Below are 13,971 nucleotides of genomic sequence, written 5' to 3' on the forward strand. Positions count from 1 at the left end.
ATGACTGGGGGCAGAGCCTTGGCTGTGACCCCCAGACTCTGGAACTACTGGTACTATAACTGGTACTACTGGTACTATAACTGGTACTACTGTTACTGTAACTGGGAACAGAGACTTGGCCGTGGCCCCCAGACTCTGGAACTCCCTCCTACACATCCGGGGGCCCAGTCTTTACATATTTTTAAATCTCAGTTAAAGACCCACCTTTTTTCCCTTGCTTTTAATTAGTGTCTTTTTATATTGTCTTATTCAGATTTAGTCTCTTAGCTCTTTTTTTGTCCCTTTTTATGTCTTCGCTTTTTAAGCACTTTCTGTGAAGCACTTTGTTTGCGGCTCAGCCGTTTGTTTATGTGCTATACAAATAAAGTTTGACTTGACATGCTGGTTTCTGGACTCATGTAGGCTGGAACTCTGGCTAATCAATACCAACCCCCCCCAGCGCTGGGCCGGCAGCAGCTGGAGTCTCAGAGGTCGCTCTGGCTCAACGGCTCCTCAGCAGCTCTTTAATTACCCTCAATGGTTCACAGGAGGGAGAACCAGTGACCCGGATCACCAGAACCAGAGACCCGGATCACCAGAACCAGTGACCCGGATCACCAGAACCAGTGACCCGGATCACCAGAACCAGGAGCTGTAATGGCTAACCGACCGGCTAACCGAGCAGCTAATGAGCAGGAGCAGAGACCCGGACCGCTGACCCGGCGCTGCTGCGCGGTGGAACGGGACAGGGAACAGAATCCAACCAGAAACCAGTCTTGGTCTCTTCTGGATCAACCAGAGGGTTCAGTATTCAGTTCCTGCCACAATGCCATCAACCCGAGCACCTACAAGACCTATTTTCTGTGTAGCTGGAGTCTGGAGAAGAAAAATAAAATCCAGCACAAATAAAACACGCCTGAAATTTTTTTTTTTTCCAAAACCTGAAAAATGCAGGTGATTTATTAGTATTCAGAAAAGGTTTCCCTTTTCTTCCGCTTATTAACATTCTTCTCATGCCGTTTTTTCACAGAACAAGACGCGTCGACTTCAAAATATCCTCTACAGCAGGGGTATTCAACTAGATTGGGCCGGGGGCCACATCTGCAAAAGGACTGTATGGAGAAGCCGCACAATTTGAAAATGTGGGGGTTTTCAAAATGTATTTTGCACTCAAAGACGAAGACTTATGTAAATATAATACATTTGTATTATACATTTGAATATATCTAGTTTACATATGAATGATGTATTAATTGTCTCCAGATTTAGTAATTGTGAATGTTAAATATAATATTCAGATAAAGAAATATTATTTTAAATGCAAGTTCATTTTGAAACCATGCATTGTGCAAACTTAATAAAGTTGATATTGACCTACTTTTAATAAAACACGCCATAATGACAAAGCACCACTTTCCACCAAGATTTCCTTATTTGAATATTATATTAAGCATTTTAGTCCATAGTAGCCAGTTTGATGTTATAAATAAGCAACCAAAATATTAACCATAAGCTCCTTTATTAATGACACATCTGTGCATTATATCAGCAAAACAAAACAATCACGAATTATAGGAGGCTTAGAAGTTCCATCTGAAATGCAAAGTCCTCATTTATTCAAATGAAAAAAATGTCAGGCCAATCCTAGAAGCCTAATGATGTAAACAAGTCCTCTATAAACGGAGGTTAATAATAATGTGACAAACATTAACACTGTGCAACACTGGCAAAAAATCCGAAGTAAAAAACATCTCCAACAGAGATTAACATGTACAAACACACTACGCATCGTTAACGCACTAAAAAAAGGCTACCAAGCATCTTAAACTTAAATGCGATATGCATTCTCTGCACACATTACAAATAAAAATGGCACCTTGTGTGAACGCATTCCTGGCATGTCATGTTTTTCCCCACTTATTCCACCGAACACCGAAAGTGTTTTTTTTTTGCTATTTTCGGCCGAACATTCGGTGCATCACTATTATAAAAAAAATAATATATATATTTTTTTTTTCAACAAACACCCCCTTTTTTGAAATATGACCAGGGGCCACATAAAAGCTCCTGGCGGGCCGCATGTGGCCCGCGGGCCGCCAATTGAATATCACTGCTCTACGTCATATTGTGGTCGACGCATCGCCACGTGGGTCACCAAAACAAACAGACCCCCTCACAGCGTTCTCAAAGTTCTGCAAAAAGCCCCAAAAAACATCAAAACTCATCAAAAGTCTGTGAAAACTTTAAATTTAGTCCCAAACACCTTCTGGAGTTGATACCAGATTCAGATTCAGACGACTTTATTAATCCTTTGGGAGTTTCCTCTGGGAAACTGACATCTCCATCTCACTCACTCAGCACAGTCGTATACAAGAACCAACAAAGGAGAAATAAAACACCCACAAACCAAACACCCATAAAAAAGATAAAAATGCAATAGAATTATATGATGAAAATATTCCACAAAGTTATTGGACAGTCCGGTTTGTTGTTGGTCAGACTGACTGACTGTTGGAGCATCTAAAGAGGAGTAAACAGGCCTTTTTATTCTGCATAATTTTACTATATATTTGTATTTTGCTGTGCAAAACTGTGTTTAATACTATATTATTAAAGATTCTTCATACTTAATTGATGCATTATGGTTTTTATTAATCGAGCAACAGAAAAAATAAAATAATCGTCCAATTATTCCTTAGATTAGTCGACTAATCGATAAAAAATTCGCCCGATTAATCGTTTTAAAAACAATCGTTTCCCCGTAGAACTACTGGGAAGAACAGCGGAGCTCTGGAGGAATTATGTGGCTAGAAAACGTGTAATATTTGCTAAATATTTGGCTGTTGCCGTGGCGACTGAAACGGCAGACGTCCCAGGGTTCACTGGGACTGTTCAAGCGCTCGTTGGGAAAACTGTTGATTCAGAACTGTTGCAGAACCTGAACCGGGATCAGAGGAGCGGGTTGGAATAATCCTGGACCGGAGTCTCCTGCACCTCTGACGTAGAGCCGCCGAGCAAGGCACGTCTTTTACACACAAAACACACACACAAACAATGACTAACGCCGCCAGCAGCGTGGCCTCCAGCGATCAGGCAGGATGTGATCTGCAGCAGCAGTTACCACACCTGGATCTGCTGCAACATGCAGATCCTGCAGCTCGTTTGTGGCGAGACGTTCGTGACGAGGCCTTTGCGAAGGGGCCTTTACGGCGGGGACTGGCTGTGTCACCAGACAGAGGATCCCCCCCAAACATGGCGGTCACCAGACCAGTTCCTGGTCCAACAACCATCTTTATTTCTGCTCGTGAGCAGAAATGCTTCGTCTCCGCCAGGTTGTGGCGACGTGTCTGGACCTGCAGAACCGCACCTGGAACGCCGAGGCCGGGCCTGATCTCTGCAGATCTGCAGGAGACGACGTGTTCTTCCCCGTCAGAACGCAGCCAACGCTACCAGATCACAACAAGGGTGGGAGGAGCAGCACGGAGACGGTTCGGTACCAACCCGTCTCTTAAAACATAAAAGATCCTCATCTGACCCGAGCAGCCAACGCTACCAGATCACAACAAGGCCGGGAGGAGGTGCAGCGCCCGCTGAGCGTCAGCACCAACAACAATAAAGTTTAAAACATTATATGGATCAGAGTTTAACTTTCAGACAACCTTCAGATCAAAACTGCACGGAAACACGTTTATCAAGAGGCGTTCATGGCGAGACGTTTGTGGCGAGGTGTTCGTGACGAAGAGTTTGTGGCGAGGCCTTCGTGACGAAGAGTTTGTGGCGAGGTGTTCGTGGCGAAGACTTCATGATGGCGCCTTCGTGGCGAGGCCTTCGTGGCGAGGAGTTTGTGATGAAGAGTTTGTGACGAAGGGTTCGTGACGAGGCGTTTGTGACGAGGAGTTTGTAGCGAGACTTTCGTGACGAGTCTTTTGTGACGAAGAGTTTGTGGCGAGACTTTCGTGACGAGGCTTTTGTGACGAAGAGTTTGTGGCGAGACTTAGTGGCGAGGCGTTCGTGACGAAGAGTTTGTGGCGAGACTTAGTGGCGAGGCCTTCGTGACGAAGAGTTTGTCGCAAGGCGTTCGTGACGGGGCGTTCGTGACGGGGCGTTCGTGACGAAGAGTTTGTCGAAAGGCGTTCGTGGCGGGGCTTTCGTGGCGAGGCGTTCGTGGCGGGGCGTTCGTGGCGGGACGTTCGTGACGAGGCGTTCGTGACGAGGCGTTCGTGACGAGGCGTTCGTGACGAGGCGTTCGTGACGAGGCGTTCGTGACTAGGCGTTCGTGACGAGGCGTTCGTGACGAGGCGTTCGTGGCGAGGCATTCGTGGCGAGGCGTTCGTGACAAGGCATTCGTGGCGAGGCGTTCGTGACTAGGCGTTCGTGACGAGGCGTTCGTGACAAGGCGTTCGTGACGAGGCGTTCGTGACGAGGCGTTCGTGACGAGGCGTTCGTGGCGAGGCCTTCGTGACGAAGAGTTTGTCGCAAGGCGTTCGTGACGGGGCGTTCGTGACGGGGCGTTCGTGACGAGGCGTTCGTGGCGGGGCGTTCGTGGCGAGGCGTTCGTGACGAGGCGTTCGTGACGAGGCGTTCGTGACGAGGCGTTCGTGACGGGGCGTTCGTGACGGGGCGTTCGTGACGAAGAGTTTGTCGCAAGGCGTTCGTGGCGGGGCTTTCGTGGCGAGGCGTTCGTGGCGGGGCGTTCGTGGCGGGACGTTCGTGACGAGGCGTTCGTGACGAGGCGTTCGTGACGAGGCGTTCGTGACGAGGCGTTCGTGGCGAGGCGTTCGTGACGAGGCATTCGTGGCGAGGCGTTCGTGGCGAGGCGTTCGTGACTAGGCGTTCGTGACGAGGCGTTCGTGACGAGGCGTTCGTGACTAGGCGTTCGTGACTAGGCGTTCGTGACTAGGCGTTCGTGACTAGGCGTTCGTGACGAGGCGTTCGTGACGAGGCGTTCGTGACTAGGCGTTCGTGGCGAGGCGTTTGTGACGAGGCCTTCGTGGCGAGGCGTTCGTGACGAGGCGTTCGTGACGAGGCGTTCGTGACGAGGCGTTCGTGACGAGGCGTTCGTGACTAGGCGTTCGTGGCGAGGCGTTCGTGGCGAGGCGTTCGTGGCGAGACATTCGTGGCGAGGCGTTCGTGACGAGGCCTTCGTGACGAAGAGTTTGTTACGAGACGTTCTTGACGAAGAGTTTGTGGCGAGGCGTTCGTGACGAAGAGTTTGTGGCGAGACTTAGTGGCGAGGCGTTCGTGACGAAGAGTTTGTGGCGAGACGTTCGTGGCGAGGCCTTTGTGACAGGGTGTTCGTGGCGAGGCCTTCGTGACGAAGAGTTTGTCGCAAGGCGTTCGTGGCGGGGCTTTCGTGGCGGGGCTTTCGTGGCGAGGCGTTCGTGGCGGGACGTTCGTGACGAGGCGTTCGTGACGAGGCGTTCGTGACGAGGCGTTCGTGACGAGGCGTTCGTGACGAGGCGTTCGTGACTAGGCGTTCGTGACTAGGCGTTCGTGACGAGGCGTTCGTGACGAGGCGTTCGTGGCGAGGCGTTCGTGGCGAGGCGTTCGTGACGAGGCGTTCGTGACGAGGCGTTCGTGACTAGGCGTTCGTGGCGAGGCGTTTGTGACGAGGCCTTCGTGGCGAGGCATTCGTGACTAGGCGTTCGTGGCGAGGCGTTCGTGGCGAGACATTCGTGGCGAGGCGTTCGTGACGAGGCCTTCGTGACGAAGAGTTTGTTACGAGACGTTCGTGACGAGGCGTTCTTGACGAAGAGTTTGTGGCGAGGCATTCGTGACGAAGAGTTTGTGACGTGGCGTTCGTGACGAGGCCTTCGTGGCGAGACATTCGTGGCGAGGCGTTCGTGACGAAGAGTTTGTTACGAGACGTTCGTGACGAGGCGTTCTTGACGAGGCGTTCGTGGCGAGGTGTTGGCGGCGAGGAGTGACCGTGTCACCGGGCAGAGGATCCCCCCCAAACATGGCGGTCACCAGAGCTGCTCCCGGTCCAACAACCATCATTATTTCAACTCTTCTTCTCTGAAAACAAACATCTGGAATCGTTTCCCTCTGAAACATCTGTCCTCCTTCCCAGGACGCCGGCGCTCCCGCCTCCGGCTTCCTGCCGGACCAGACGGAGAACCGGAGAACCAGAAACCCTGAAGCTAACGGGCCACCGGCTGGATGGGTCGTGGTCCTGGAGGACCGGGTTGGACCGGGTCGGACCTCCAGGACCGGGTCGGACCTCCAGGACCACGACCCAGGACTTCTCTCCGGTTCCGAGCCGCAGCGATGACGTCGTCTCCGGAGGTTTTACTCCACATGTGCGATCAATGATTCCATTCCTCTGATCCGACGTCACCGATCAGCCCAACAGAACCAGAACCAGAACCTCGTAGTTAAAACCAACATCTGGCCGGTAAACAGGAAGCAGCTCGGAGACGGTTCGGTACCAACCCGTCTCCTAAAACATCTGATCCTCATCTGACCCGATCAGCCAACGCTGACAGTTCTGTCTTCCAGTTAAAGCTGCTTTCATTAAAAATTTTGACTAAATATCATCGTCAACGAACCTTCATCACCTGAGGAAAACGAGACGAGACGCTACGGCTGGGCGATATATCGAGATTTTAATATATATCGATACATTTTCAAACGCGATATGGTACGAGACATTATCGTTTACTGTATATCGATTATTTAAAAAAAAAAAAACTATTTTGATATAGCTTATTTTGTGACAAATTGACTTGAATGTTTTATTTGAGATTGTCACAAATGTTTTGTTATTTGCACAACTGTCAACCTCAGTGGAAAAGTCTGCCTGTTACTGTCTACATTGTATTAATTACAGTGTATTTTAATTTAATTGTTATGCAGGAAAGGGATATTTGTTTTATTTTATTGAAGAAGCATTTTTATTCTATATATGCAGGCAGTTTATTTTTATTTCATTTGTTTTATACATGTTGATATTGTGCAGACCTCTGTTAATAAAGGAACCTGTGTGACATTTGGCACGAGGCTTTGTATTAAAACTGACTGTTTTTTTAAGGGTTTGCCTCAGAAAAAAATGAAGCTAACAGAGATGCTAACAGAGATGCTAACAGAGATGCTAACAGAGATGCTACGCTACGATGCTTTGGGGGAAACCCCAATTATGGCACAGAAAAAATATCGATATATATCGAGTATCGCCATTTAGCTAGAAAATATCGAGATGTGACTTTTGGTCCATATCGCCCAGCCCTACTTCCACCTAAAGTTGCTTTCATTAAAAATTATGAGGAAATATCGTCGTCAACGAACCTTTATCACCTGAGGAAAACGAGACGAGACGCAACGAATAATGGTCATGTGACGATAACGATAATTAAATATATAATGCAATATCGTAGAGGAATAAAAACCAGACTAAAATGTAGATTATTAAATAAAAACTACCACGCGGGGATCTGCTCTGGGGCTGCGAGAAGAAGAAGATCCATCTTTTGGATCCACTTTCCTACATAGACGTGGAAAAGAAAACCACAATGTGTCGTCGAAAAACAAAAAGATAAAAAATAAATATGTTGTAAACTCAAATTAGAGTCTTCTGTATCTGGAATGAATGTATTCTTTAGTTTATAAGGTAATGATAATATAATAATAAGATAACCTTGTTTGAATTGTAAAATGGGCCTTCAGTTTATGTCACTGTTGCAGATAAAGTTGCTTTTGTCAACGAAAATTATGACTAAAAATATATAATGCAATATCGAAGAGGAATAAAAACGAGACTAAAATGTAGATTACGAAATAAAAACTAATTTTCATTTCAGAGACTAAATGTTCTAACAAAGATCCTTAATCTCCATTTTTAAGTAGTTTCCTCTGGTTTAATCTTTAAACCAGTTTAGTCTTTAGATCTTTGGATCCACTTTCCTACGTAGACGTGGAAAAGAAAACCCAATGTGTCGTTGAAAAAGAAAAAGATGGAGAGAAATGCAGAAAAATAAACATGTTTTAAACTCAAATTAGAGTTTTCTGTATCTGGAATGAATATATTCTTGAGTCTATAGGGTAACAATAAAATAATAATAAGATAACCTTGTTTGAATTGTAAAATGGGTTTGAATAAATACAATCTTTGACTAAAAGAAGACTAAAATGGTCAGACTTTTATTCAACTAGAAACTTGACACGACTAAAAGGAGAATGAACGTGACTAAAACTCATAAAAACTAAAATGATAGCTTGACCCAAAGACTAAAACTAGAACTGAAACATTGACGGAAACAACACTTCCCCCCGTCAGCCTTCACATCGGAACTCTAATGAAATCTCCGGCTGATTCAGCGTCTAACAGCTGCTTTAAATAGTCTGAATGAGAACAACCCGGCGCTCCGTCATCTCCGGGGTAATTAACAGGTTATTAACAGTTTATTATCAGGATATGATCCGACGGCTCTGACCAATAAAAACACGGATTTACTGCCGGACCAGACGTGTTAAAGAGATTCCTGCAGCACAGACCGAATGACAGCGAGTCAGAGGAGACATTTCATGTCCGTTAACACCATTTCCTCAAGTGTTTATGTGTTTATGCTCCCTGTTCAACCATCACATCAGCCAGTTTTAGGGGGCGGAGTCACAACTCAACCACGCCCCCTTTTGGGGGCGTGTTCACCCAAAAAACAGCTGGTTAAAGACCATTACAGCATCATCAGGGTTTTCTTCTTGCCAATTTTTCTCCTGTAAATCTGTGAACTTATGAAGTTGATAAGTCTGACTTTTTGTGCAAATGTGAAAGTTTATAAAGTAGTGATGCACCGAAAATGAAAATTTGTGGCCGAAACAGAAAACGAAAATAATAATAAACACTTGGCCGAATAGCGAATAACATACGGAACATGGTTCTTCGCAGTTTTTCCATTTATTTTGCCAATTTTTTCACCATTGCATAAATCAAATAAATGTGCTTTAGGCTTTTCAAAGAAAAAAATCTTTTACAAAATTACAAGATAGAAATATTTTTTGAACATGAACAACTGAAATTTTTTTTATTTCCCAGCATTTTTAAGTATTCCAGCAGACATTATAACAACAAAGTACAATAACTTATTAGAAGCATTTTTTCGGCCATCTTTTGAGCTTACATTAGGCCTATAACTGACTGCTGAAAAATTGTAACATAGGCCTTAAAACAAAAGAATGCATTTAATGCATTAAAGTGCATTGTAAAAAAAAAAGTGCAAAAGAAGTGGCTAAAACAAAATAAAGAAAAAGAAAATCAATCCCTTTCCCATACAAGTATTAATATGGGAAAGGGATTGATTTTCTTTTTCTTTATTTTGTTTTATCCACTTCTTTTGTGTCATCTAAACATGCCGTTATTAATTGTTCAGTTTTTTCCCCACTTATTCCACCGAAAAAAAGTGTTTTTTTTGCTATTTCCGGCCGAACAATTTCGGTTACCGAACATTCGGTGCATCACTATTATAAAGTCAGGAATTCTGCCTGATCCCCCGTAGACTCATAGATTTTCCAGTGTTTCTTTTTTTATCACGCGAGACGTTCTGTTGTTTGTGTCTCGTGAATCTCGGCGTTGCCTCAGAAAACCACAAACAGCCTCTTTAGAACCGGTCCGACAGCTTCTTCGCATGGCTGGTTTGGGGGCGTGGCTAACGGAGGTGGGTGCTGGTTTGGGGGCGTGGCTAACGGAGGTGGGCGGAGATAAAGACAGGAAACCCACGCGTCTGGTCTGATCTGGAACTGTGACGTCACACTGCAGATCTGAACCGTTAATTTTTTTGTCCTTTTGGACCCTAAAAATATATATCAAGCATTAAATACATAATACAGGGTTCCTACACATTTTTCAAGGTCAAATTCAAGCACTTTTCAAGCACTTTCAAGTAGGGCTGCAACGATTCGTCGACGTTGTCGACAAAAATCGATTATCAAAAATTGTCGACAATGAATTCCATTGTGGACAATTGTCGCCAGACGTGTTTTTCTAACGGAGTGAGGCGTCTCACTTCAATACAATCTCTCCCGAGAGTCGCACATGCACCACAGCGTCTCAGCCGAGCGGTGGCGGGTTAACAAAAATGACGGCGTCCTGTTCAGCAGCTGCATGTAACAAAAGTTTGAGAGCATTTTAACCTGGATACGGCGAATAAAAAGATAACTCGCAAGACCTTATAATTAGAGCTGGGGATCGATTCAAATGTCAAGAATCGATTAGATTCCGATTCTTAAAATTCAGAATCAATTATCACCATTTGATTCGATATTGATTTGGGTTAGTGTTGCCTGGATTATATGACTAAAATAACTATTGAAATAATAATTTGACAATAATTATTGTGAAATAACTAAGAAATAAATAACTCAAATAGACATTTCAATATCCATTTAAAGTGCAAAAAAAGAAAGAAATTGCAACAGCTCAAGCAGTAAACAGATTATTTTAGATTGTGTGATTTATTCTGTCACCAGACACAGCTGGACATGAACCCGGCATTTTTCAGGTATTTCATGACAAACCGTATCCGATAACAGAGAAACCAAACAAGCTATAGTAAATATAGATAATATGAACTTCATTGAACTAACATTTAGAAATTTAAGCTGAAATGTCCAGCATTTTCTCTAAAGAAAAGTTAATTTAGTTTAGTAGTTTTCAAAACTACTGGGATTAAAGTTCACCAGGCAAAAATGTAATGATGGAAAAAAAAAAAAAAATGTAATCAAAAGAAAAAAATTTAAAGAAAATCGATCAATTAATATGAGAATCGATTTAGAATCAGAAAATCGATTTTTTTCAACACAGGCCTACTTATAATAAAATAACATAAACAACTCCCCCTCCCAACGGCAGGAAGTGAGTACGTCCCAATTAATGCACACTACTGATATTTACTCAAAAGTGTGCCGAATTAAGTATACTTTTTAGTATATACTGTTTAGTACGGCATTTCGGAACGCCCGAATATATGGAATATCATAGATACCGTGTATCGTGATATTATCGTTATCGTGGGCCACATATCGCCACATATTGAGTCGTGAGTTACCGTATCTTCCCACCACTAGTCCATATTTATCCGGGTTATTGGGACAGAAAAGTTAAAACGGTTCTAACTGGTTTTGCCCCGAGCCTTGCCTGCCAGGCTCCAAACTAGCAGGTTCCCTGAGCATTGCCTTCCTGCATGGTTACCGTGCCCTGAGCCTTGCCTGCCAGGGCCAAAATTATATTTTTCCCCGAGCTATGCCTGCCAGGCTCCAAACTAGCAGGTTCCCTGAGCCTTGCCTGCCATATGAAACTGAACTGAAACAAGCTTGTGAACATTGACTTTAACATACTGTACCACTGTATTATTTTAGTTTTCTGTCCTTATCTGGTTTGTGTTTTTGCTTCTTGTCTTTATTCTGTTCATTCTGTTTTGTAGCTCAATCTTCCATCTCGGGCTCACCTAACAGAGAACCATATGCTCAGCGTGGGATGATCCTGGTAGCCGACAGAGTACAGTTTCTTGCATTGATTTTGGTGTACAAGATACATTACACCTCCAAAATACCCTTGTACTTGTCTAAATACTTTCAAATGTAAAAGATGTTCACCAACATAACACTAGAGGCAGCTCCACAAATCACTTTCAGCCCAGGGTAAACTCCAAGAAAGGTTCAAACTCGTTTGCATCCTATTCTACCAACATGTGGAATTCCTTACAGACAGCCATAAAAGAGAGAAATCCCTAATCTCCTTCAAGTCTGCCCTAAAAAGCCCCTACAGGAGGTAAGGTAAGGCTGCTACTGTAACTGGGAATAATCAAAGCCTCTACTGCACATCCCGCTGTTCCTAATGATTATTGCTTCTTGTTTTTGTTTTGTATTACCTAGCTTATTCTATTTGTCTCATCACCTTTTTAGTCTCTCGGTGCAAAATAACAGTAATTCCCCCCTTTTCTTTTTATAATCTTCCCTACAAAGTACTGCTTCTTACCTGTTTGTCATTCAATGTTATATGAGTTTAAAAAGGTCTCCAATGTAAACTATGGAGGATTTTTTGTGCCAAAATTAAATAAATAAATACATCATTAATTAATTAAAATGGGAATGAAATATATCATTAATTAATTAAATGTGTCATTAATTAATTGAAATTAGAATGAAATATGTCATTAATTAATTAAAATACAATTCATTTTAAGTAAAAATATATATTTATTATTTCAGCATTTAATTAATTAATGACACATTTAATTAATGATTACGTGTTGCGTGTGAATCATGAAATGTAAAACCGCATTTAATTAATTAATGACACATTTAATTAATGATTTCGTGTTGCTGAATCATGAAATGTAAATGTAAAACTGTCAGTTTCACTCGTCAAACTCAGTGGGCGGATTGCAAACACCTCATTGGTTCCCCTGCACATCAAGTCAAGATGGGAAAGTGCAGAAATAACTCCAACGACTTTGAGCAGTTCCTCTGCTTTACACGCTACATGCTCGGGGTCAGCAGATCCTGCTTCCACATACTCTGCAAGGTCGAAGATATCGCTCACCAAATCTCTACAAAGTTCACGAAAATCCTCCAAACTCACAGCTGTCATGTTTAGAAAATCCAAAGCAGTGGATTCCACTAGATTTGCGTTAGCTCCGCCCACTGAGTTTGACGAGTGAAACTGACAGTTTTACATTTACATTTCATGATTCAGCAACACGAAATCATTAATTAAATGTGTCATTAATTAATTAAATGCAGTTTTACATTTCATGATTCACACGCAACACGAAATCATGTAATTAATTAATTAAATGCTGAAATAATAAATATATATTTTTACTTAAAATGAATTGTATTTTAATTAATTAATGACATATTTAATTCTAATTTTAATTAATTAATGACACATTTAATTAATTAATGATATATTTAATTCCCATTTTAATTAATTAATGATGTATTTATTTATTTAATTTTGGCACAAAAAATCCTCCATAGTAAACAAGTGTAATGCTTTCTTGGAATAATGCCTTTTAGTTGACTTTGTATAAGCGAATCTGTACTGTCATGAAACTGTACCTGATCCTATGCAATTCTCCTAATAAATTCTTGAATCAATCAATCATATTTGAATGGTGTTGTACTTTAAGTAAAGGCCTAACCAGGGACAGTGGTTGCAAATTAGCTCTGGCTAGAAACCTGTATGTACGACATCTGTTTTGTATTTTTTATGAAACAATGTTTGATAAACTTGTCCCTAAAATAAACGTAAAAAATAAATAAATAAACGTAATAATAATAAAAAAAAACGGGTGTTATGCCCCTAACCTTGCCTGCCAGGTTGATTTATTGCCCTGGGTCTTGTCTGCCAGGCTCAGACTAGCAGGTTCCCTGAGCCTTGTTTGCCAAGCCGGTTGTTTTGCCCCGAACCTTGCCTGTCAGCTGTTTTCGTGCCCTGAGTTTTGTCTGCCAGGCTCCGGGCCGGCAGGTACCGGCCCGGCTGCAGGTCCAGAACTCACCTGGTCCCGGTCCCGGTCCGGACCGTCCTGCTCGTCCTTCATCTTCCTCTTGTTCTTGTTCTCCCTGCTCATCCTGGTGGGTCGGAACCAGTGGAACCAGTGGGACCAGGTCTCTGGTACCGGGTTTACCTCCCCGAACCCATCCCTGTCGGCCCAGATCCGCACCGCTCAGAACCGGCTCGGTACCAGCTACACCTGTCAGGTCCCGGGAACCTCCATCCCGGGACGGTTCTGTTCTGCAGGACCCGGTTCTGCTGCTGCTTCAGGATCAGCTTCTTCTTCGTCTCTTTTTTAGCGGAGGTTTTGTTGATAAACGGAGAGACGGGGCGGAGCCGCCCCCTGGTGGTGGAAGCAGGTACTGCACCCACAAGTACACGTAGACAACAGTGGATTGGATTGGATTCAACTTTAATAATCCCCAAAGGCAGTACTCAAATTGTAAAAAGAAATCAGGGGGGATGGTGGATTTTATCATATGGGGACAGATAATTTGTGC

General features: G+C 43.4%; 1 protein-coding gene across 3 annotated transcripts in view; it reads right to left on the minus strand.

Moving 5' to 3' along the window:
- mast2 (microtubule associated serine/threonine kinase 2) overlaps positions 1-13,747 on the minus strand; it is a 125,085-nt gene extending 111,338 nt beyond the window's left edge. For all 3 annotated transcript variants that reach the window (XM_061738894.1, XM_061738896.1, XM_061738893.1), the window contains exon 1: positions 13,476-13,747. In XM_061738894.1, coding sequence (XP_061594878.1) covers positions 13,476-13,547 — 72 coding nt within the window. In that variant the 5' untranslated portion in view covers positions 13,548-13,747. The remainder of the gene's footprint in view (positions 1-13,475) is intronic.
- Positions 13,748-13,971: the final 224 nt, after the last annotated feature.

The sequence above is a fragment of the Cololabis saira genome, chromosome 13 (assembly GCF_033807715.1).
Source record: "Cololabis saira isolate AMF1-May2022 chromosome 13, fColSai1.1, whole genome shotgun sequence".
Taxonomy (NCBI): Eukaryota; Metazoa; Chordata; class Actinopteri; order Beloniformes; family Belonidae; genus Cololabis; species Cololabis saira.